At 54.0% G+C, this 24,875-nt stretch overlaps 1 protein-coding gene across 8 annotated transcripts in view; it reads left to right on the top strand.

Annotated features, from left to right (window-relative positions):
* TRIO (trio Rho guanine nucleotide exchange factor) overlaps positions 1–24,172 on the top strand; it is a 362,508-nt gene extending 338,336 nt beyond the window's left edge. For 5 of the 8 annotated variants that reach the window (XM_045163663.1, XM_045163664.1, XM_045163662.1 and 2 more), the window contains 14 exons: positions 423–473; positions 682–759; positions 1,700–1,891; positions 3,490–3,667; positions 6,097–6,896; positions 10,796–11,043; positions 12,816–12,954; positions 13,932–13,959; positions 14,164–14,326; positions 14,608–14,729; positions 15,999–16,077; positions 18,029–18,229; positions 21,160–21,298; positions 21,768–24,172. In XM_045163663.1, the coding sequence (XP_045019598.1) occupies positions 423–473; positions 682–759; positions 1,700–1,891; positions 3,490–3,667; positions 6,097–6,896; positions 10,796–11,043; positions 12,816–12,954; positions 13,932–13,959; positions 14,164–14,326; positions 14,608–14,729; positions 15,999–16,077; positions 18,029–18,229; positions 21,160–21,298; positions 21,768–22,316 (2,967 nt within the window). In that variant the 3' untranslated portion in view covers positions 22,317–24,172. Of the gene's footprint in view, positions 1–422; positions 474–681; positions 760–1,699; positions 1,892–3,489; positions 3,668–4,400; positions 4,469–6,096; positions 6,897–7,750; positions 7,822–10,795; positions 11,044–12,815; positions 12,955–13,931; positions 13,960–14,163; positions 14,327–14,607; positions 14,730–15,998; positions 16,078–18,028; positions 18,230–21,159; positions 21,299–21,767 lie in introns of those variants that run through there. The other 3 variants (XM_045163665.1, XM_045163666.1, XM_045163667.1) reach the window with 3 other exon arrangements.
* The last annotated feature ends 703 nt before the right edge of the window (positions 24,173–24,875 follow it).

The raw sequence follows: 24,875 nt of genomic DNA, 5'->3' as shown, positions 1-24,875 counted from the left end.
CTGTCTCCTTGGGGCTTCAGATTAAACGTTTAGTCCCTGCCAGTTCCTCTCTGTGGGCTCAGCAACCACCCTTGAGTGATTCAAATTCCTCAGCACCCCTGAAGACAAAGTCAAGCCATTTTCCATGGTAAAAGTGACTGTTGGAGGTGGCGAGATCCCTTCACACATAAAACTTAGAACCTGGAGATAAAGAGAGATGAGCTCCTGTCTTGGGGTGAAACAGGAACCACGACCTGCTTAGATCAGTTGGCCCTGACTTTGCCCTCCTGTGGCTTGAAGTCCGCCTGGGGATACCTTATCTTTGTGTTACTGGGAGAGAAAAAGGAGGCTGGCCCAGTGGCTGGCATCGTGGCTGATCAGAAAGGGGACTGCTGTGTGACCATCACCCTTGTCATGCCCTTCTGTCTGTTTTCCTCCTACAGGACTTCCTCAAGTATTCCAAAAAAGCCAGCCTGGATACATCAGAACTAGAGGTACTGACACCCCACTGGGTGCATCTGTGAAGCAGCTTGTCTCTGGGGGGGTCGGGGGGGTCTCCCGAGCCCCCTGGGCGTGCCCTCTGTCCACTCGTGGGCGGGCAGGGGAGGAACTGAACAAGGTGGGGGATTGGAGGGTTAGTGCTCCAGCCTGGCCCCAGGAACTGAAGGCTCACTCTGCTCCCCACCTCCGCCCACCCCGCAGAGAGCCGTGGAGGTCATGTGCGTCGTCCCGAAGCGCTGCAATGACATGATGAACGTCGGGAGGCTACAAGGCTTCGACGTAATGTGGCTCCTCTTTAAACTTGCTGCTCTGTCTGGGATGCTTGACCTCCACCTGCAGAAAGCCGATCCTTTCTGCTTGGATTGCTGTCTTCTCTCGCTGTCCCTCAACCTGAGTGATACTATGTTTCAGCTTATCTGGGTGCATCTAATTTGCTTTGGGGGGGGACCTTCCTCTGCTCAAAGCCCAGTGCCTCGTGGCAGGAGCAGGCAGGCCTCTGCTCTGTCTCCAGGGCCCTCTGCTGCGGAGGAGCGAGCCTCCTTCCCCGGCACGACGAGCAGGGGCCCATCCATCTGTCATCTGTCAGCCCCAGGAGCCTGACTCCAGGTCCCTGGGCTCCCCGTTAGTCACAGACTTCTCTGTGAGTTGCCAGACCACTCAGATTATGTACTACCTACAAGCATGAGAATGTCCAGAGCCCTTTTTTTTTCTTTTCCAGTTTGATTGTCGAGTAAGGAGAGAGGAGTTTTTATTTTTCTTGCTTACTGTTTTACTAGAGGAGTGGGTTTAGTTTAACATGCTGGTGCTGGGGTTCTCCAAAAGAAAAAAAAAAAAAAAAACACACAGATGGGCTCTCCTGGAGGGCTCCTGTGCATCTGTGAGCAGGTCCCACGCAGGGTACTAGTGGCACCCGGCCGTGGACCGCCCCTTGAGAAGTACTCTTCCACTGCGAACTACACCCTTCCATCCACTTTCAGTCTCTGACTGTAACTGAGGCCAGGGGTTTGCACAAGAGCTGGCAAGAATTTTATTTAGATGATTTTTCTGTTTAGCTCTAAGACCTCATTATACTAAAAGAAATGTCTACGCTCCATAAATTAATACAAGAAAATACATCATTCTGTGGGAGGAAAACTAAAGAAAACAAAATTTCCAGTGTCTTAACCTTGAATGCAGTGTGTTCTTCTCCTGTCCCTCTGCGCCCTTCTCCACATTCCAGGGTAAGATTGTGGCCCAGGGCAAGCTGCTCCTGCAGGACACATTCTTGGTCACGGACCCGGACACGGGGCTGCTGCCTCGCTGCAGAGAGAGGCGGGTGTTCCTCTTCGAGCAGATCGTCATTTTCAGCGAGCCGCTGGATAAAAAAAAGGGCTTCTCCATGCCAGGATTCCTGTTCAAGAGCAGTATCAAGGTAGCTCACGTTTGCCTGTTTTCTCAAGCACTAATGCGTATACCCGGCACACTGAAAAAAATGCGTCCTTTTTAATGATGACACGCCCCAGTCATTCCTGCTCCTTGGAAGAAAGGCTGCAACAAACCTAAACAGCATATTAAAAAAGCAGAGACATTATTTTGCCAACTAAGGTTCGTAGAGTTAAAGGTATGGTTTTTCTAGTAGTCATGTATGGATGTGAAAGTTGGACCATAAAGAAGGCTGAGCGCCAAAGAATTGATGCTTTTGAACTATAGTGTTGGAGAAGACTCTTGAGAGTCCCGTGTACTGCAAGGAGATCAAACCAGTCAATCTTAAAGGAAATCAACCCTGACTATTCTTTGGAAGGACTGAAGCTGAAGCTCCAATACTTTGGCCACCTTGATGTGAAGAGCTGACTCATTGAAAAAGATGCTGATGCTGGGAAAGATTGAAGGCAGGAGAATAGGGCAACAGAGGATGAGGTGGTTGGATGGCATCACCAGCTCAGTGGACAGGAGTTTGAGCAAGCTCCAGGAGATGGTGAAGGACGGGGAAGCCTGGCGTGGGCTGCTGTCCATGGGGTCTCAAAGAGTCAGACACTACATAGAGACTGAATAGCAACAAATCCTGATCTTTATTAAATATTTAGAGAATTTTCTAATACTTTTCAGACTCTTTAAATTCACTCCATCCTCTACTGTCTGAGTTCCCCAGTGGCTGATGGGGGACATATGGCTACAGCGTGCATTTTTACCACCATGAGAAGGCCTCACCTTTGTTAGGTTTTTTTGCTCCACCTTCTCTAGGACCATGTGAATTATTCAAGTTCAGAGGCATGGATTTGGAGAGGATAGCTTACCTTTTTCTCTTCTCCATTCAGCAAGAATCTTCTCTGCACTCAGAACCAGGCAGGGGGCCGTAGGGCTGGACAAGGCAGGCAGTCTTTGCCCCGGGGTGGCTTGCTCTCTGACAGAAGGAAAAGACAGACTGCAAATGGCCCTGATTCCTGTAAAAGGAACAAACCAAGAGTTAGATGAGGAGACCGGAGGTCCCAGCAGATTAACATTTCTAGTTAATTGTTGAAGCTACTCGTTAAATTCCTGGTGATCCCCATAGACCTGAGTTAAAAGAATCATTAAAAAGCTTCGAGATAATAATTTTGGAGATAGTAAAAATGGCAGCCCAGCCAAAGAGTGGTGGTTTCAGTTTTGACCCAAGAGGAGCGTTACTCTGCACTTGCACTTTGTGCTTCTGTTTGTTTGATTGTTTGTTTCATAGTGAAATGTTAGTTGCTCAGTCATGGCATACCCTTTGCAACCCCATGGACTGTAGCCCACCAGGCTCGTCCTGCCCATGAAATTCTCCAGGCAAGAATACTGGAGCAGGTAGCCGTTCCCCTCTCCAGGGGACTTTCCCGACACGTACAATTTACCATCTTAACTGTTTGTCAGTGTCCAGCCCTCTGGTGTTCAGTACGTTCACACTTGTCATCCAACCATCACCACCATCCATCTCCAGGACTCTCCATCTGTTGATGGAAACTTGGTTTGCTTCTGCCTTTTGGCCATTGTGAATAATGCTTTTTTTTTTTTAAGGTGAGCTGCCTTTGCCTAGAGGAAAACGTAGAAAATGATCCCTGTAAGTTCGCTCTGACATCGCGGACGGGTGACGTGGTGGAGACCTTCATCCTGCACTCATCCAGTCCAAGTGTCCGGCAGACGTGGATCCATGAAATCAACCAGATTTTAGAAAACCAGCGCAATTTTTTAAACGGTAATGTGTGTGGTTACTTTCCCTAACGCACACATTTTTACTTCTCATCTCTCTCCTGTCACATACAGCAATATGTGTGACAATATGTGTCACATTTGTGTGACACGATAGTAGTGACAGGACTCTGAGCAGTTACTGTGGACCAGACACTATACCGAGCACTACCCACCAGTGCTTCATTCATCTTTCCAGTGACCCGAAGCAGCAAGTCCCGATATTATTCCCGATATTATTATTACAAAGTGGATTTGTAATCCGCTCCAGGTCCCATATGCTGGTGGCAGAGTGGGGACGCAGAGCAGCCATCTGGCTCTTGGCGGTGAGCCCCGTCCCGCTGTCCAGTTCATTTTGTCCCACGGTCTCCCATGGCATGTGCGCCCCAGAGCCCATCCTGGGAAAGGAATGCGTGAGAATGACTAAGGCAGCAGACGGAATTGGCCGGAGATGTTGGAGACATTCTTGTGTGCAGCTTTAAAATTTATGTTCCGCCACATGGTACCTCTCGACTGCCCTCCGTATTAAAAACAAGGCATCTTTTTTTCCTTCCCGCTTCTATGACACAACTGATTACAGAGGAGCAATACCGTAATAATACAGTACGACCCAGGACAATAGTGAGGTGCGACACCCCAGAGAAAGGCCCTGACGAGGATAGAGACCGCGGCGCCGACCTTACATTGCAGACAGTTAGACTTTTTGTATCCCTGACCTGAACCTGCTCGCTTCTCCTTAGGGCCACCGCCTCGACTCTGGTTTTAATTTGGCAGTTACTGAAGAGCATCAAAAATTGAGTGAGAACTAGATACGTACTGCTGTCTTTTTTTTTGTCCTTTTCTCCATGTCCATATTCTGTGTCTACGGCCCGGCCCAACCGGACGTTGTAATCTCTCTGTCACATAAAACCACCCCCACAGCTCGAGTGACATTCAGGAGCCAGGAGCACAGGCACTGCGTGAGAAAGGCCAAGGTCGCGTGGCACTTTTGGCCAAGGGGTAATCATCCGAGTGTTAACCCCAGGCTCCCATCCAGACTGTTGACGGAGCGTTTCTTGTGTGTGCAGTTACAACTGGATGGCTGGGGCTAGGGGGATTAGGGGGATGGTTCCCATGCATGGGAAGAATAGTTCCGCTCCCGTGGCTGTCAGTGAATGCAGATCTCTTTAAATGTGTTGTTTTTGAGTGCTTCACTGAATGCCAGTCTGCAGCATGTAACTGTTGGGAAACCTCTAAACTTGGACCATCTTCTTTAAAATGAACTGAGCTGCCTCCTGAATCACAGGCATGAGTGGGCCATGCCGTTCACCCCCGGACTCTCAGCCCAGAGATGCTGAGGATGCTGCTCCCAAGCGTGGATGGAGGTCAGGACTGGAGCAGGGCCCACTGCTCCCTCCCCTTAGTCCCATGTGGGGCGGCAGCCCACACAGCTTTATCACGTCACAGGTCATTTGGCTCCAGGATACTCCTCCACACCAGCCCGAAGTCTCCCAGGCAGGAAGGGGCTACATCTGACTGTCCAGCATCACAGAGGTTTTCTTTAGCTCTGCAAGGATTTGTGTTGCTGTGCTGTGCTTAGGCACTCAGCGTGTCCCACTTTTTGCAATCCCATGGACTGTATAGCCTGTCAGTCTCTGTCCTTGGAATTCTCCAGGTGAGAATCCTGGAGTGGGTTGCCATGCCCCGCTCAAGGGCTTGTGTCAGTGTTACCATATATCTTACCGGGCACGTTGCCTGCATCTTCCAACAGACAATGACATAGCTAACTCAGTAAGCCCAGAGACGGGACAGCTTCATGACCCCCCAGGGTTTGTGGAGCGCCTTCCCCAAGGTAGTCCCTAACACCGCCTTGGCCTGTGGGAACCAGATGGTACCTGTGGAGCCCCAGTTGAGTCTCCCCAGCAGCCCTGGGCCTCCTGGGGACCCTGACTGTTTGCAGGGATGCCCGGGGCTGATTCTTCTTTTCCCCTGGGGTGGAAATGTTTAGGCTGTGCTCAGTGTTCCTGGGCAGGAAACCTCTCCTCCACACTGCTCTGCGTTCACCTGTCGTTCTCCCTGAGACCTGCAGACCGCCCTTTATAGAACCAGTTTAACTCGTTCATACTTAACAGTACTCTTGCCTGGAGAATCCCACGGACAGAGGAGCCTGGTGGGCTACAGTCTGTGAGCTGGCGAGAGTGAGATGCGGCTGAGCGACTAAGCACACAACAGTTAAATCCAAGACCTTTTCCTTTTCCTTCCCTGGTGGGTGGTGCCAGCCCGCTGCCTGGAGGATGGGTGGGTGTTCCCGGATCCGGGTGACTGGGCGATGGTGGACACCCCCAGGTAACGTGAGCCTGGGGCACTAAGCCAGCGCTCCCTTTCGGGTCATTGTGCCCCCTCCTCCCCTTCGCCCGTGTGACGGTGCCCTGACGGAGTCTCTCCTGTGCCTTGCAGCCTTGACATCACCCATCGAATATCAGAGGAACCACAGCGGGGGCGGCGGCGGCGGCGGGGGCGGGGGCAGCAGCGGGGCCCCCAGTGGAGGGGGCGGCGGCAGCAACCACAGCGGCAGTGGGGGCGGCCCCGGTGGCGGCGCCAGCGGCAGCTCGAGCAGAAGTAGACCCTCCCGGATTCCCCAGCCCGTCAGACACCACTCCCCCGTGCTGGTCTCCTCTGCAGCCTCGAGCCAGGCAGAGGCAGACAAGATGTCAGGTACGTGCACCCCGGGCCCGCCACCGCCTCCTCCCAGCCGCAGCCCCGCCCCGGAGGCCAGCGCCGGCCCGCCCGGCAGGGCGCCCCCTGGCAGCGAGCCCGACGGTCCCGAGCGAGACACCGAGCCGATCCCCAAGATGAAGGTGCTGGAGAGCCCCCGGAAGTCGTCCGGGGGCGCGCTGCCACAGGACGGAGCCGCCAAGGAGGCACCGCGGAGCGGCCCGGGCTCCCTGCCGCTGGGCAAGGCCAGGCCCGGGGCCCCCTCGCCCCTGCACTCGCCTCTGGCCGCCGCCGCCGCGTCCCCCTCTCCGTTCGGCAAGGAGCCCTTGCCCCCCAGCAGCCCCCTGCAGAAGGGGGGCTCCTTCTGGAGCTCCGTGCCTGCCTCCCCTGCCAGCCGGCCCGGCTCCTTCACCTTCCCGGGGGACAGCGACTCCCTGCAGCGGCAGGCGCGGCGCCACGCGGCCCCTGGCAAGGATGCGGACCGCATGAGCACGTGCTCCTCGGCCAGCGAGCAGTCCGTGCAGTCCACCCAGAGCAACGGGGTAAGAGCGCCCGGCCGCCTGCGCCCGCCTCTGTCCCGCGGCTCTTCTAAACCTCCCGCCTGGCCGCCGCTGTCCTCGTACTAACTCCGGGCTCCACCAGCTCCTCCTCGGCATTCTGCGCCCTGGACTCGGCAGGGGACGCCCGCTAACCTGCTCCCGGCAGACGGCGCGCCCCGGGTCTCTACTAACTCGCTCCTTGCTTTGTGTCCGCTAACAACTGGGAACGCAGACCATTAACCTTCCGAATGAATGCAGCATCTCTGAGCTTTTCACATCTTCCGACCAGCCGAGTATCTTGGAACTTCCTATCTCTCTCGCCGCCCCTGCTTTCCTCGCACTTTTTTGTTTTTTTAAAGAGGGGTCCGTGTCCTGCCGTCTACCTCCTGTGTAAACTGAAACCTGCATACACTCTTTAAGCTTTCTACTCATCGCTTGGTTGTGCCCTTTTATGCCTTAAATTAATCTTTGCAGCGTTTTTGACTCATTTGCTGGGAAAAAAAAACAAACTCAAGAAATGTCCAACAGCAGCTCAAAGCAAACTCAGCTGGCACAATGAGGGGAAGGAATCTCTCCAGTGGAAAAGTTTGCCCTTCCCCACCACCACCTGAAAACAAAAACAAAAACAGATGCACACGATTCACTGGAAGAGAGACTGCTTTAAGGGCCTCTGGATGCTGGGCTCTGGCCGGGGGCTGGGTGCGGAGGCTCAGGCAGGCTGGAGTGGGGCGCCAGGCTCTGTCCAGCAGGGGGCGCTGTGGGGCCTCGCCGGTCACTGCGTTCTCAGCCCCAGGGTTGCGGTGGTGGGTCTAACCCCCTCCCGTCCTGCGGCTTCCTCACTGTCCGGTTTCCTACAGGGGCTGATGAATCCGATCCGTAACACCTCCCTAAAGGCATGCGGTGAGGGAATAGAACTGTTCTCATGAGTGTATGTTTGATCCTTTTATAAATTTTTAAATACATTTCCCCTGAAAGGGTCTGTTGTCTCTCTTTATCCAAAAAAAAAAAAAAGAAAGAAAGCTATTTGGCTTTTGCATGTTTCTCTCTTTCCTCTGGACTTTTCATTAATGCCTTGTTGCAGTTGACTTATTCTCTCCTCCAGTTTTTCGTTGTGTATTTTGTTCACCTCAATCTTTCTGTGTAATTGAGAAAGAAATTGAGAAATGGTTCTTTGTACGTTTATTAGCCTTTCAGCCTTACTCTCAAAAAGAAGTGATCAGGGCAGGCATCCTCTGCTGTGGCCATCACCACTGTCCTGGTTGTGGTACCTGAACGTGTCCTGCAAAGTAGCATGGCCCCCCATCCCCTGTTAGTTCTGAAATGCTCGGTATGCAGGTGGGCATCTGAACCAATGTCAGCTGAAGACAAAGATGCAGAGGCCCAGTGATGCGGCACCTAGGTGAATGCTCAGGGTGGAGGCACGGCCTCGTAGCTGAGACAACTCCGAGTCAGCCAGGGAGCAGCCCTTGAGCCCATCCTGACTTGAACGCTTTTCCCCCTGAGCACCTGAGGGGGGCTGTGTTTCAGAAGGAACAGCCTCCCCTGCCCCAGTGCAGGAGCCTGGGCTGGGGTCTGTGTGTCTGCGAGTGCCCACGGTTAGTCCCGCCCAACCCCCGGCTCCCCCCAGGATGCTCGATCTCAACCCAGCACACGTGCTGGCAGGGTTTAGGTTGCAAAAGGTGTCTCTTAGTTCTGCCTCTCGCTGTTTCTAATGTGCTCAGTTAGCTGGAAAAGGAAATTGCCAGTGTTGTAAGCGAATCCAAGCGCCTTACAGAAATGCCCTGGAGGCGTGGGAAGACCACTAGAGGCTTAGCACGGGCGTTTGGAAGCCTCCTCGAGCTATTAAGTCTCCCAGCTGAGAAGAGCTGCCACCGGCCTGCTCCCCACTCCAGCCGTCCCAGCCCCTTGGTGGGTCAGCAGCAGCCTCCTTCCTCCTCCTCTGCTTCTGTGACCCTGTCTGCGGTCACAGCCCAGCAGCTGTGCCTAACCCACAGCCCAGGTCCCTCTTCCTCCTTTAATGCGCACCTTCTAGAAAGTTCTGAGGAGAGCCAGAGTGGAGGGGCTGTGTCAACCCAGACAGTGACTGTGCCAGCCCCTAGACAGGGATGCACGACCTCCCTGCACCCACCCCACCCCCAGGCAGCAATGAAAGGACAAGCCCTGCCTTCCTCTCGGTGGCTGGGTGGCCCCTGTAAATTTCTAAGCTCCACTCTTCAGCGGGTGAGGATCGTGTCTGACAACATTAGCTGAGATAGGTTTTTAAATGCCTAATACTTAGGCTGGTGCATGGGAGGTTTTCAGAAACTACTGAGAGCTATTATGATTGTGGTAGAATGCTCAAATTATGAGACAGAGGCTGGTACCTGCACGACCAAACACGACTCTGCCACAGAATTTGGTTTTTGTTCACATTTTCTAGCAAATGTGGCTTTGTAGCCTCAAAACTATGGGGTGCTGCTATGTAAGTCACGCTAAAGGGATAAAATTGCATAAAGGAGTGTGCAGAGGCCAAGGCCCAACGTGGACAGCGTGGGCATCCCGGAGGGCCGGGAACGGGCGCCGGACTCCTCAGCCGTGATGGCGCCGAGCAGCTGGCCACCCCAGCGTGCGGCCCAGAGCCCTGGAGTTGCCAGCACGCAGGCGCCTTGACGGTGGCCAGCTGTCTGCTCCGGTGTGTCTTCACAGCAGCTCAGTAGCCCAGAGCTGACAGGCATGTGGCAAGTTGCTGAGCGTCGTGTCTACACTGACCCAGGAGCTGCCCCAGGTGTCCAAGAGTCCAGCGGAGGGAAGCATCATCGGAGTCCTGGAAAGCTGTGACCATCCAGACAGCATCCTTGATGGGAGCCTCTAAGAACACACTAGTGCAGCTCCTGACACCGTCTCCACGTCCCAGCTGTTGATAGAAGGCCTTGGACAAGGGTCCGGAGGTCTCAGCTTCTTTCTCCTCCCGTGGAACAAAAGTCACCTGGTAAATGACAGCCTGGGACAAATAGCTTTTGTGTTTCTTCTAGTCTGCAGCGAACACCACTTCAGCTTGTGCGCCTGAGCAGAAGAGAAATTATCTTGTTTAGCTTCTTCAGTCTCACCTCATTGACTGAGTTACTGAACCTTTATTGGGTGCCTGCTGCACGTCAGTCAGTATGATGGATACTGAGACACAGCAGTGCCCCGAAGAGTTTGGGTCCCAATGGAACGCCAAGATATGGGGAAGATAGACTTTCCCACGCCAGGGATGTCCCTGAAACGTGAGTTATGGAGCTATGTCCACTGCTGCTCTGCAATGTTGAACATGCCCAGGACAGCAACATGTCTTCAGGACCCAGGAATCATGCGAGCTCATAGGCGCGCCACCCACCACCGGAAGCATAAAGGAGGCAGAGTAACTCTCCGTGAGAGCAGAGCAGTGGTTGGCTTACTCTCAGTTATCCCACGTTGTTCTTTTAGGAAGGAAAGAGGTGGAAATGACTAAGGATGCGAGCAGCTTGGCACAATTCTGGAACGCGTTCTCAAAGAACACTTCATCTGCAAGTTTTGGAGGCTTTGCCATGATCTGCTCTGTCAGTGAGCTGAAGAGCTTACTCCTTGCAGCTTCTTAATTTAATGCTTTTTAAAACAAGTGTGATGATCACAGTGACATAGACAGAACCCAGCGTGGCATTAACAGGAGGACAAGCCGTCCCTTGAACGGTGTAAGGAAGATGGACCTGAAATAATCAAGCTTCCAAAAGTAAAGTGTTTCGCCATCGCTGTGGTCTTCTTGTCGTTTTAGATTATCCTTACCTTGCTTCTAGAGAAATCTTGATTGTCAGTTACTCGATTGTCAGCACGCGGACGAGCGCTTTGGCGTCCTCAGACCCCCTTTCAGTTCCGCTCTGCCTTTCTGTTCGTCTCTCCCCCTGCAGAGTGAAAGCAGCAGCGGTAGCAACATCTCCACCATGTTGGTGACACACGACTACACGGCAGTGAAGGAGGATGAGATAAACGTCTATCAAGGAGAGGTCGTTCAAATTCTGGCCAGCAATCAACAGAACATGTTTCTGGTGTTCCGAGCCGCCACTGACCAGTGCCCTGCAGCCGAGGGCTGGATTCCGGGCTTCGTCCTGGGGCACACCAGCGCAGTCATCGTGGAGAACCCTGACGGGACTCTCAAGTGAGTAGGGGGCGAGGGGAGGGCTGAGCGCAGAAGAGGCCTTGGGGGCCTGGAAGGGTGATGCCCATTGAGAGAAAGATGTGCTGTGCTCTGCGGAGCAAGTTCAGGTCTAAGCGCCGTGTGGAACCACGTGGGGTGGCGTGCGCCTCTCAGACTTAACTCTGTCGGTGGTGTGGCGACAGTGGAGTTCGGTCACTCAGTCGTGTCCGACTCTTTGCGACCCCACGGACCGCAGCACGCCAGGCTTCCCTGCCCATCACCATCTCCCGGAGCTTGCTCAAACTCAGGTACATTGAGTCAATGATGCCATGCAACCATCTCATCCTCTGTCATCCCCTTCTCCTCCTGCTCTCAATCTTTCCCAGCATCAGAGCCTTCCAATGAGTCGGCTCTTTGCATCAGGTGGCCAGAGTATTGCTTCACCTTCAGCATCAGTCCTTACCAATGAATATTCAGGGTCGATGTCCTTTAGGATGGACTGGTTTGGTCTCCTTATTCTGATGTTTCTTTTAATCTGCATTCACACACACAGATTTTTTAAGCTGCTAGATAGAACATGATGGTATTTGAATTCCCAGAGGTCTTGGGTGGGGGGTGAGGACTTTCCACGGCCCCCTAACATATGCCGGGTGTGCTGGGGCTGCATCAGTGAAGAATCTCGTTCTGTAGCTGCAACTGAAGATCACGGGATGCTGTTACCATCAAGCCTTACATGTACCTGATTACTTCAGGCAGGAAACTTGGAACCAAATTTGCCACATTGAACGTTACTGTAAAGAAGCCTAAATTCAGGTGCTGGTCTCCAACTCTGCTTCCCTGAGTCTCTCTGACGACAGGAGAAGCCAGCCAGGCAGTTTCTGGGAGTGGGAGCTGCACAGAGCTGTGGTTTGTAAGCCTCCAAAGACCAGACTTGCATTGATGGCGGTCACCTTCCCCTCCAAACATGGCTGTACCCCGGCAGCCATGTACCCTGTTCCCAGGCTGGCCAGCATTCCAGCACTGCCCCCAAACCTCTGGGCTCAGCGCCCGCACCCCATGAGACATCCAGGCTTGAGTTCAGCCTACAAAGACCCCATCTCCCACCAGAGTCCCTTGCCCTGTTTTCCCTTGATGCATGGGAATATTTTATTCTAGTACGCCATTGAAGAATCCTATTTTATACTTGGTTTTCTCAAGAATATTACCAGGCCATGTTTTCAGGTTCTCCAGAGAAATAGTTACAATAGGGGGTGTGTGTGGTTGGGGAGTGGTTATCATGAACATAAGGAAACTGACTTACGGATCCTGGTGAGTTCAGATCTGCACTGGGGCCAGCAGAAGACCAGTGGTGCAGGCGGAATGCTGGAGAATTCCTTCTCACTCGGGGAGGCTGGGCTTTTTTCGTCCAGCTCAGGCCTTCAGCTGAGTGGCTGCAGGGCCAACCACACTACAGAGAGCAGATGACTTTGCTCGACCAATTACAGTTTTAATCTCATCCATAAACACCCAGATTAATGTTTGACCAAATATTTAGATCCCTTCAAGATGATGCATAAAATTAGCCATCACAGACATCTTTATAGTTTAATCTTTAAAACTTGATTTACGAAGCTGTTGTTCTTAATCTGTGAGCATCGCAGAAAAGTTTTCTTTAGCAGAGATCACTGCTGCTAAAGGAATCTCAGTCGTCCTATATCCGTATAAGACACTTCTCAGCTTCCCTGATGGTTCCAGGAGTCATTTGCTGAACGCCAGGAAGGCATAATACTAACAACACGTCTTTCTCCCCCTAGGAAGTCAACATCTTGGCACACAGCACTCCGCTTAAGGAAAAAATCTGAGAAAAAAGATAAAGACGGCAAACGGGAAGGCAAGTTAGAGAACGGTTACCGGAAGTCTCGGGAAGGACTGAGCAACAAGGTATCTGTGAAGGTGAGCACGGCATCGCCAGGAGCCTGTGCACCTCAGGAGCGATAGGGGCTGGCCCCCGCCCGGGAGGAGGCACGGACCTGGTGCCCAGCCTTGCCCAGCAGCGACCCGCCTCCCTCTGCCCTGTGAGCAGACCCAAGGGGCTTTGTAGGGGGCTCATGGGGATGGAGTGGCACAGGTACGCTTAGGTGTTCTGAGGAACCAAGTGCATGGGTGTGCACCTCAGTGGGCATATGCCTGGCACAGGAAGAACGCTGCTGTGTTCCCAGTGAAGTGTGAGTCCTTCAGTCACATCTGACTCTCTGCGACCGCATGGACTGTAGCCCACCAGGCTCCTCTGTCCATGGGATTCTCCAGGCAGAAATACTGGAGTGGGTTGCTGCTTCCTCCTCCAGGGAAGTCTCCCCAGCCCAGAGATGGAACCCGGTCTCCCACATTGCAGGCAGATTCTTTACCACGTGAGCCTCCAGGGAGACAGATTCTGGATCCTCAGAAGCAGATCAGAGCACAGGGCGGCTGTGGCCCAGACCAGTGTTCACTAGCTGCAGTGAATTCCCTCGGCGGGTGCTCCAGCCCACGTGACTCCTGTAATCAGATCGCCTTAAATCTGTGCGGGTTTTGCCTGGAGAGCAAGGCAGCTTCTCCTGAGGGGAATTTGAGGCCCCAGCTCCGAGCTGTGCCTGTTCTACAGAAGGAGGGGGTCCAGGGACCCACAGAACTCAGCCCATAGGATGGGAAGAGGGAGCATCTCTGAGTTTTTGGTGTTTGTGAGTAGGAAGAAAAAACTACATTTGGGTGACACGAAGCTTCCCAGTGCATTCAAAGGCAGTGGGAGTGTGGTCGATTTTGACTGATGCCAAGGCAAGCCACATCGTGTTTCCTCTTATCTTTCAAAAATAACTGCAACCCTGGAATGAAAGCAACATATCTCAAAATAGCTCATGTAACTGGTTAATAACCGTGTGATTTTTCCATTTCAGCTTCTCAATCCCAACTACATATATGACGGTGAGTCCTGTTCTTTTTCTTCTGGTGTTACAGAGCATAGGTCTGGGGAGCATTTGGGGACACTCGAGTTTATCCTGTGGACCCAGGTTTTCTGTGGAGCTCTGGGCCTGGGCAACATCTCAGGCCTAGAGGTTTGTTGGGGGAGGTTGGTGGGCCCCGGGCCAGGGCTAGGCATCTGGCCTCACTGACTCCTTTCTCACACAGTTCCCCCAGAATTCGTCATTCCCTTGAGTGAGGTCACGTGTGAGGCAGGTGAGACCGTTGTTCTTCGATGTCGGGTTTGTGGCCGCCCCAAGGCCTCCATCACCTGGAAGGGCCCTGAACACAACACCTTGAACAACGACGGTCACTACAGCATCTCCTACAGGTGAGGGAGGCCCCCTCGGGGTCCGTGTGTCTGGCAGTGAGCATGACCTCGTTCCACCGGGACCCCCACAGTCAATTCCCTGGTTCACCTCGGCCCTGGGATGCCTCCCTTGAGGGGACGTGATGTCCCTGGGTGGGCAGCTAGGGTTGGAATCCCACTTGAAATTGCCCATCAGCACTGAAACTCCTTGCTTCCTGTGACACCACAGGAGAGAGGTTGAGGGGCTGGCGTGGGGGTGGGGGCAAGCCTTTGTGAACGCCCTGGGCCCTCCCCTGCTGCAGCGACTTGGGAGAGGCCGCTCTGAAGATCGTAGGTGTGACCACCGAGGACGACGGCATCTACACATGCATCGCGGTGAACGACATGGGGTCAGCCTCATCTTCAGCCAGCCTGAGGGTTCTAGGTGAGCTGTACCCCGAGCCCCCCTGCACAGCTGACGTGTCCTGAAAGGCATGACAAGTCACCCTGGGGCTGCAAGGAGCCAGCCAGCCTCTGGGAGGGTGACCGCAGACAGGGGGGCACTCAGCAAAGGCTTCTGTCCACAGCCACTGAGCTCGTGAGCCTCTGATGCCAGCCTCCAGGTGGGATCAAGGTGTTCTGTGCTCTTATAACTCAATCTCATCTCCAACTTCTCCCCTGTCCGAGTGTCCAGTTGATGCTTTGACTCTAAGAGGACCTATTCTGAGTTGGTCTCATGCAGAATGAAAAGAAAGGAAAGAGGGGAGTGTGGGTGAGCCCTGTGCAGGCTCTGTGTGCATCCTAGACCCTACAGGCCTGCCAGAGGGTATGTCCTCCCAGCCCTGAGCACAAGGCGACCCTGATCGGACTAACACACTCCCAGAAAGGCCTGATCTCGTTCCTCTGCTCAAGTCTGAATTGCTGGAGGCAGAACCCGTATCTTAGGTCTTTTAGAATTTTTGTTGCACTTCATGTATGTAGATGCTTAGTGAGCAACCCCATACAGCCCAATTCCCAGCTGCCGTTTCACAGGAGGCCGCCGTGCAATGCAGGGCTGCTGAGGTTTCTCTTGGGTCCTCCAGCCACACCAGCTATAGGCAGCTGCTTCCAGGAGTGAAAATTAAAGAATTAAATAAATTTTTTAAAAACTAAGAATAAATAGAAGAGCTCCAAGGTGAATTGAGCCCAGGAGTGCTCTGTGTGTAGACAGTACGTAAAATGATCTTAGAACTTTTATCCCCTGTATCTTAACCACATACATTTAACCTAAAGTCAGAGAAAGGAGGGGTTGTGTTTTCAGGTCACAGCATAAGAAAGAAAGGAAGGAAAAAAACCTTAAGAATAAGCGGTGTTCTGATTTTTAAAAGGTGTCATAGAGATTATACAGGTGATTTTTTTTTTATAAGTCATTAGCACAAGGGAGTTTGGAGAGACAGAAGACTATTTATTGCAATAGGCTTACAGAAATGCAAATGGAAAGATAATGGAAAAGCAATCGTGTGTTTATTTCCATCACTTAAAGCCGTCTTTGTCTCAAACCAAGTCCCAGCACACACGCAGCGTGGACCTTATCCTTCTGACCCGTCTCCGTACCCTCCAGCCTCAGTTCAGACCCTTAGCAGCCCCTCCGGTCGCCGCGTTGAACGCAGGGCTCCAGTCTCCGCCCAAGAGGCGTCCAGCTCACCAGGCTCAGGGAGATGCTCCTCTCTTGCAGGTCCAGGGAGTGATGGCATCGTGGTGACCTGGAAGGACAACTTTGACTGCTTCTACAGCGAGGTGGCTGAGCTCGGCAGGTATGGCAGCACACCTGGGGCCCTCCCAAGCCAGTGGCACGAGAGACAGAGCGCCGTAGGAGCACAGAGAGAGTTGGCACGTTCTGCCAGCAGTTGGAAGTTAGGCGTTTTACATCTGGAATGTAACCGTTAACTGCCTTTCAATATTAAACTCTGAGAAAGTAAGAGGACAGGTCCAGTGCAGGCACCCAGCAAGAGTTAAGGTTTCTTACCATGAGCCGTCCAGTGACGTGATGGAGTCGCTCCAGCTCTGCGTCCAGGGCGGCACTGGCTACGCCCCGTCCTCTGGGGAATCCTGGGGAGAGTCGCTCAGACTCTTTCTGACGGGACGTAGTTCGTGGAATCCCATTGAGGGAGGCTGAAACTGCCCTTCAGGTCTCGGCGGTGCCTGGAGATTTATAGCACGAACCAAGAGGGGGCTTTGACCCAGAGGGGTGTTTCTCTGCAGATGGCAGCCAGGGCTTGGGCTGGCAGGATGTCATGTGACAGGAGGGGGTCGGAAGCATGACCGCCCAGCTTGTCCCTTTTTAAAAGCTTCCCGGGAAGCCTCCCAGCAGCCGGGGGTGCACCCCAGGGGCCTTTCCTGGGTGTATCCCTGGAGTGGCCAGCTGCAGGGGTCTGTGCGCCAGCCTGTGTGGATCAGCCCGATGTGTCGGTCAGTCGTCCGTCATGCCCATCAGTCCTCTGTCGCCACACGAGGCTCACCCCTGCTGTTCAGAGCAGCAACATATCACTTCATGCCCCTGACAAGGCAGTTACTCCCTTGGTCCCTCCTGGGCTCGGTCACCCGGCCACCCATGTGTCTGTGGCCTCTCTGCACATAGACGTCCACCCCAGGCTTCCTGGTGTGATGGCAGAGCATCCCAGGAGCCAGAAGCAGGAGCTACAGCCTCTCAGAGCCCAACAGCAGCGCTCTCTCCATAGTCTATGGATGGAGCCAGCCACCTGCCAGCTCAGATTCAAGGGAGGAGAAGAGACTCCACCTGTCCCTGGGAGGGGGCTTCCTGGATGGCGCTGGTGGTACAGAACCTGCCTGCCAATGCAGGAGACGTAAGAGATACAGGTTCAATCCCTGGGTGGGGAAGATCCCTTGAAGAAGGAAATGGCAACCTGCTCCAGTATTCTTGCCTGGAGAATCCCATGGACAGAAGAGCCTGGTGGGCTACAGTCCGTGGGTCGGACATGACTGAAGTGACTAAGCATGGCACGGCACGGTCTGTGGGAGGAGAAGCCCCAAGTAGCATGCCCACCACCCCGTGTGGCGACAGAGGACTGAAAGGCATGACAGACGACTGATCGGCACATCGGGCTGAGCCCCTCCCCAGTCTGTCCCCGGCCACAGTTACATCTGTCCCTCACATTCCCCACCCCGAATCTCATCCCACAAGGGCAGCAAGATCAGACTCGAGGGCCCAGGGTCTTGTTACCTGGATCCCGCCAGGGTGCAGCTGAGGCTTCTCCAGGGTGGCTCATTGGGTGCAGCCCCAGAGACCACAGACTAGACACGAGCGGGTTAGCTGCCCCACACGCAGTTGTAGGACAGACCTGGTGATGGCAGGAGGCACTGCTGGCCAGAGCAGGGGGCGTGGGGGGACAGGAACCCTGACTAGGCCTTCCCACGCTTCTTCACACGGTGCGGAAGGGTCTCCGTGAGAGCAGAAGTGGAAGCTGCCTGGGCCGTCATGAGGTTCCTGCTGACAGAGGTCAGAGGGTGGAGAAGACACATGGCCACCTTCTCAGGAGGCGTCTGTCCCCAGGACGGGGAGACACAGAGTCGCAGACGCAGGCAGCTCCCTTCAGGCCGTCCTATGGCTGCAGCCCCTCTGCTGGAGGGGAGAGCAGGGCTGCAGCTGGGGAGGCCATGCGCGTCCAGTCCACCTGGGTTAACGGGGTCTTTTCTCCGTGACCCACTCGGCGCACTCTGAGCGTGATCTTCCCACCTGCTTTCCAGAGGCAGATTCTCTGTCGTGAAGAAATGTGATCAGAAAGGCACCAAACGAGCCGTGGCCACTAAGTTTGTGAACAAGAAGCTGATGAAGCGTGACCAGGTCACCCACGAACTTGGGATCCTGCAGAACCTCCAGCACCCGCTGCTGGTGGGCCTCCTGGACACCTTCGAGACCCCCACCAGCTACGTGCTGGTCCTGGAGATGTGCGTACATGCTCTGCCCACCCTCCCCCTGGACCTCAGCCCCCTGCCCTCCTGACCCCAGCTGCCCTCCCACTGGCCCCCAGGCCCCTCCTCCTGGCCCCCAGCCCCCCTCCCCCTGGACCCCAGCTCCCCCTTCCCCCTGGCCCCCAGGCCCCTCCTCCCCCTGGATCCCAGCTCCCTCTCCCCTGGACCCCAGCCCCCTTCCCCCTGGACCCCAGACCCCCTCCCCATAGACCCCAGCCCCCCCTCCTGACCCACCTCCTCCTGGACACCAGCCCCCCCCTTCCCCTGGACCCTAGCTCCCCCTGGACCCCAGGCCCCTCCTCCTGGACCCCAGCACCCCCCTTCTGGACCACAGCCCCCTTCCCCCTGGCCCCCAGCTCCCCCTCCCCCTGACCACCCCCCACCTTCCCTCCTCCTAACCCCCAGCTCCAACACCAAGCGGTCTTGCTGTTTATTCTCTCAGAAGGATAGGAACTGGGATTTTAGAATTCACAGAACTTCTGAAAATACGTCTCCTATCAGAGTCTATGGTGGAAAGTAGAGCTTTCCACCGATACTAGAGGGAAGTATAGTCTTTGTATGAGCTGCTGATAAGGAGGCGCACACCTAGCATCCAAACACCCCCACCCCGACCCAGGCTCCCGGGGTCTCAGCCAGCCTGGTGATGCCACCGGCTTCCCTCGAGGCCAGACCTCTGCAGACCACACCCCTGCTCATGACCTTAGGCTGCCCTGATCCCGTGTGTCTGCCAGGCTGGGCGAGCCAAGCTGGGGGGCACCTGGAGTGGGCTGACTCAGACCTGCTCCTGTCCGCCGCTTCGGGCTCCCAGCTCAGGCCTGGGGCCTGTCCAGTCCCTTGCAGAGCTTGTCCAGCCCTGCAGAGGGTGCTTAGATGGGAGGGTGAGGTGTGCCTCGCTGAAGAGTGCCGTCTGGAGGGGGTGGGTCCCTGTGACACATAGCGGCCGTGTGTGCTTTCTCGGTAAACACGTGAGTCGTTTAAAGATAAGGAGCGTGGAACTTAAGACCTGGGAGCAGGCGTCCTCGGCCAAGAGCAGCTCTGCCCCCGGGGTTATTCAGCAAAGTCCGCAGACGTCTTGCTGTCATTGCTCGACATCCCACAACACCACAGGACACAGAGACACAGAATCACTGGCCCAAAGTGTCCGTAAAGCCAGGATGGGAGCCCGGCCCCTAGAATGTTCTGGTCTCTCTGAAACACCTCATCGCTGAGCTTTACTTAGACTCCCGTTACTGCTTTTTAGAGGGAGTTCACTTCATATACTCGCTTGGGTTTATGGCTTCACTTTCATTGGCCCAAGCAAACCTCTTGCACCGCCTCCTAGTTCCCGAGGCGCTGTGGGAAGCGAGTGTCTCAGAGCTGGCCGGCGGGGCCCTGCTCCTCGCTGGCAGGGCTCCCGCGGGGCCCTGCTCCTGATTTTCCGTTGGTCGTGTTTCCTCACAGACACGCTGCCCTGGGCCCCGGGCCCAGGTCCAGCCTCGGCTCCCCACCCCAACCCCCCAGGAGTCTCCCCGCCCCAGGCTCCCACTAGAACGTCACCATGGGCCTGTTCAGACCCCTCGCTGGCCCCGCAAACCTCTCAGATGGTGGAGGGAGCAGGCCGGCCCTCCCCAGCCTCCCCCAACACCGCGTCCTGGGCAGAGGGCGCGTCAGTGGACCTGGGCCCGTGGCCTCGGCTCCTGGCGAGTCTCAGCTGCCTGAAGGGCTGTTGCAGGGCTCAGGTGGTGTCCGGGTGGAGACCTGGCCCCTGTGGGCCCTCAAAACCTGGGAACATGCCTTCTGGCTGTAGAAGCTTAATGCCTAACAGCCTCTGCTCAGCTACTCCCAGGGAAGACAAAGAGGCCTAGGCTCCTTGTCAGAATCTCCTGCAAACCCTGATTCCGGTTTAAATTTGCAGTGCATTCAGCTGTCATTTCTTTCCACGGGAAAACTAAATGGTTGGGCCTCATCATACTATTAATAGGATTTATTTTCATAACAAGCCACTTACTACCGAAGTTCCTTTGATTACATGTCATTACCAGACATGTAATCATGATCAGCCAATCATGTTAGTTGGCTGATCTTCCTGTAAATTTCTGTGTTGCAAAGAGACAACACAGCTCAGCCCGGTGTTCAGAGAGGCTGGAACCAGACCACCTCCTTGCCGTTCCAGTCTCCTTTATGAGCTGTGTGACTTCGGGGAAGTTAATGCCTTCCCTGTGCCTCAGTTTCCTCATCTGTATAAAAGAGGGACAATAAAACACTCTTCCCAGAGAGCTTTCGTGAGGACTAAGCGAATGATAGAAAGCATTTAGTCCCTGGCACAGGGCAACTCTGTATAAGGGTTCTTTAAAGTTAAAAGTAATTTCACAGTAGGCAGACTCTGAGTCCAACGTGAAGCCCACTTTATTTATATTCTCTCATTTAGCCGTCACATCCCCCATTTTACAGTTGACAAGACTGAGGCTGGGGAGATAGTCTCACGTTATTCCCTCCCCAGCAGAGTGCTTACTGTGTGCCAGGCAGTCGCCCAGGTCATGTGCTCAGATCCAGGGAGCAGGTCTGAGTCCAGCCTACTGGGGTGTGGTGGGCAGAGGGGCCTGGGTGCGCCCGTCTGCTGGGGTGGGGTGTGCAGGGGGGCCTGGGTGCGCCCGTCTGCTGGGGTGGGGTGTGCAGGGGGGCCTGGGTGCGCCCGTCTCTGCTACCAGCTCCCTCTGTGGGTTCCGGGTGCTTTGCTCCCCACTCGCCTCCATGATTAGGTTAAGAAGGCATCACCCTGTTGATCCTGTGCTGCCTCCGGGTAGAGGTGTGGTCCCCAAGCGTTGCGTGGACATTGACAGTGGGGTGTGGAGGTGACATGTGCGTCGTGGTCGCTCTAAAGTGACCAACTGACCCCATAACGCGGCCGCACACCCCTCCCTCTGCAGGGCCGACCAGGGACGGCTCCTGGACTGCGTGGTGCGGTGGGGGAACCTCACGGAGGGGAAGATCCGGGCGTACCTGGGGGAGGTTCTGGAAGCCGTGCGATACCTTCACAACTGCAGGATAGCGCATCTGGACCTAAAGGTGAGCGGGGCCCCAGGGACGGGAACGCCGGGCGACCTCAGCGCATCCATGTGGGACATGACGCCTGCTCCTGGGCCCTCCTCTGAACCTGGGCCAGGAGCCCCCGGGGACTGGGAGAGACGCAGGGGGTGGGAGACGGGAATGCGGATGTCTAATCTCTGCTCTAGAGTTGGCTTTTCAGTAATGTAAACAAACCGGAACATAGTAGACAAGCGTGAGATCTGCAGGTAGTTCATAGACTTCCTGGGGCAGGACCGGGGTGGGGTGACGGAGGCAGGAGGTGCAGTGTTGCAGCGATGCCAGGGAGGAGAGTGAATCCCAGGCTCGTACCGCGGCGGCCCTCGGAAGTTCCAGACCGGAACGAGTCTGTTTCCCACGTGAACAGTCGACCTTGTAGATTCCTGGAGAGCTCCAGCCCAAGAGTGGGGTGGCGGGAGTCCCCTGACGGCTGTTTTGTCCTGTCTCCCAGCCTGAGAACATCCTCGTGGATCAGAGCTCAGCCAAGCCGACCATCAAGCTGGCTGACTTCGGAGATGCCGTCCAACTCAACACGACCTACCACATCCACCCATTGCTGGGGAACCCCGAGTTCGCGGCCCCTGAGATCATCCTGGGGAACCCGGTCTCCCTGACCTCAGACACGTGGAGCGTGGGCGTGCTGGCCTACGTGCTTCTCAGCGGCGTGTCCCCCTTCCTGGACGACAGCGTGGAAGAGACCTGCCTCAACATTTGCCGCCTGGACTTCAGCTTCCCAGAGGACTACTTCCAAGGAGTGAGCCAGAGGGCCAAGGACTTCGTGTGCTTCCTACTGCACGAGGACCCCGCCAAGCGCCCCTCGGCTGCGTCGGCCCTCCAGGAGCGGTGGCTGCAGGCGGGCCACGGCCACGGCAAAGGCGCGGGCGTCCTCGACACGTCCAGACTGACCTCCTTCATTGAGCGGCGCAAACACCAGAACGACGTTCGACCTATCCGTAGCATGAAAAACTTCTTACAGAGCAGGCTTCTGCCTCGAGTTTGACCTGTCTTGAAGTCCTTTCTCATTCTCTTTCACCTGCCAATCAGCCGTTAAGTCTGACTTTTTTTTTTTTTTGGAAGAGAAAACAACAAACCGACGACAGCGTAAGCAGTCCGCTGCCCGATCGTCCCGTCGTGTGGCACCGCGTGCATTCCCGAGCGAGCCGTGCTCTGCAGCTGCCTGGCACTCGGGCCACAAGCCCTGCGGGGTGTGGGGGGGTGGAGGCTTTCTGGAACACTCTGCAAGAGCGGAGACAGCATTGCTGAGTCACAGTCTTTTATTCAGGTTTCTGCAAAAAAAAAAAAAAATTTAAAAATAAAAAGAAACTTTTTTAAACGAACACGAATAGCATTTTGCAAATTGAAAACATTTTCCAGGATTTATTCAAGGAAACAAATGCCTATGTTCAACCACTGGTGTTAACGAACAAAACAAGATACTGGACACCTCTGGGGAAGAACCCCCCCACCCTACCCCCAGCGGCGGCCTCGTCCAACTCGGGGGTCCCCCTGGCTCTGAGCTTTTTCCAGCTGCCCTGTCTGTGTGCCTCTCGCCAGGACGCCAGACTGGGCTTCTGAAATGTGCATTCAACCTCAAACTTTTGCATAAAAATAGAATGAATCGTTTTGCTCTGATGAAATGTAGGCCTTACTTGTACATAAGACTGGTCCTGCCTTCGGTCTGTCCTTTCCCCTCACCCCTGCCTTCCCAGCCACCGCCCAGGGCTTCCTTTAGGAGGGGTCCAAGGGGTCTGCCCATCCGCGAGGAGGTCAGGTTGGGTCCTGCCCTGCTATCCCCTCCCCGGCCCCCACGTCCCACCCCCTAAGCCGTCAATCAGATTGTTGAGCAGTATACAGTCAGATGAAAATACTGTAAATGCGCTCATTGGGGTTTGTTTTTTTGTTTGGTTTTTTTTTTGGTTTTATTTCATATCATGTGCAATGTTGTGGCTTTAACATTTTATGCAACTATTTATGAAGACCTCTGTTGTACCTGTAATAAATATATAGAAAAAGCACATATTCGTACAGTGAGATTTATGGTTTTTGTGCGTGTGTCGGGGGCGGGGTGGGGGGTGGGGTTCGTAGCCCTGTGCCATCGGTTCAAGGAGACAACTCTTGGTGAAATTTGTCAGTTTTGAGGACTGTAAAAAGTGATTTCATACTCTGAATATAAAACTGGATAATAGGGTAATGTTTTAAATTTTATTATTCTATTATTCAGAATGCCAAAGTATTATTTTTTTTTTCCCAAAATCAGTCTGGACATTTCCTACTTTTTAGACTTTTTGACATTCAACTTTCTGTACAAAAATTGGCTGGATTTTGAGCTTTTGGTAAGAAATAAAAGCCAATTAGGCACCAGCCGCCTTGAGGCTGGCTTTGATGTCTGTGGCACTGTAGTGTGGGCGGCCCTCAACGAAAGACGCTGGGTTTCTGGGCACGCTTGAATTTTTCTGGATGTCTTTTTATCTTTGTTGTGTGAAATACACTTAAAAGACCAGCCCGCTTCCCAAGCCAGCCAGACACCTGGGTCTTCAGCCATAAACTGGCATAGTTCAAGCTTTGCAGCTTCCAGTGTATTTTTATTTATTCTTTTGTTGAATTTTCGTTTGTTTGTTCCTTGTAAAATTGTACAGAAACTTTTTAAAAGAAATTGGATTCAAAACTGGATGTGTATTCGTAACCTCACAACTTTTATTTGTGTATTGTTTCTTTTTATTATTTCAGTTAAAATTTTACATTATTTTGCATGTATATTTCTTTGTACAGAGACCTTACATGTTTACACAGTATGATGTGATGTAAATATTTTATTTTGCCATCAGTTATTTTAAAAAATTAAACATATTTGCCTGATGTTTGTGTTAGAGCTTTTCTTTGAATTGGTCACTGTTGAATCAAAAAGAGATGGATGAGGGAAACCCTGAAGGGAAGGCCTCTGCTGAGTCAGGAGTGGGCGTGGGGAGAAAAGTACTCTGGATTAGGAACCCACTTGTAGGCCACATCCAGAAAGGGGTGTCTGGTGAGGCTCCTGCAGAGTGGTTCACAGCCCACACTCAGAAGAGACCTGCCTGTAACCCAGAACATCAGCTGACTGTTTACGGAGAAGCTGTGCCTGTCCTGGTTAGAGTAACTAAGACACCCCTGGTTCTTAATGAACACAGAATCCGAGCAAAGGAAAAAGCTGTTACATACTGGCCACAGAAAGCAAAACTAACATTCAGATGAATTTAAGAACTTGAAGGGCTTCCCAGGTGGCACCAGTGGTAGAGAAACTGTCTGCAGATGCAGGAGACTTAAGGGACACGGGTTTGATCCCTGGGTCAGGAAGATCCCCTGGAGGAGGGCACGGCAACCCACTCCAGCATTCTTGACTGGAGAATCCCATGGACAGAGGAGCCTGGCGGGCTACAAAGTCCACGGGGTCACAGAAAGTCGGACATGACTGTAGTCACTCAGCACATGCACAAGGACTTGAAACACTTAGGTTCAAGCACCTGAGTTAGGAGCAAGCCCAAGAATCCGTGTCTGCAAAGACTCCCCAGTGGTGGCTTCTGCC

Source organism: Bubalus bubalis, chromosome 19, assembly GCF_019923935.1.
Source record: "Bubalus bubalis isolate 160015118507 breed Murrah chromosome 19, NDDB_SH_1, whole genome shotgun sequence".
NCBI lineage: Eukaryota > Metazoa > Chordata > Mammalia > Artiodactyla > Bovidae > Bubalus > Bubalus bubalis.
The sequence above is the reverse complement of the archived record's forward strand: the minus strand, read 5'-3'. Positions and strand labels throughout refer to the sequence as shown.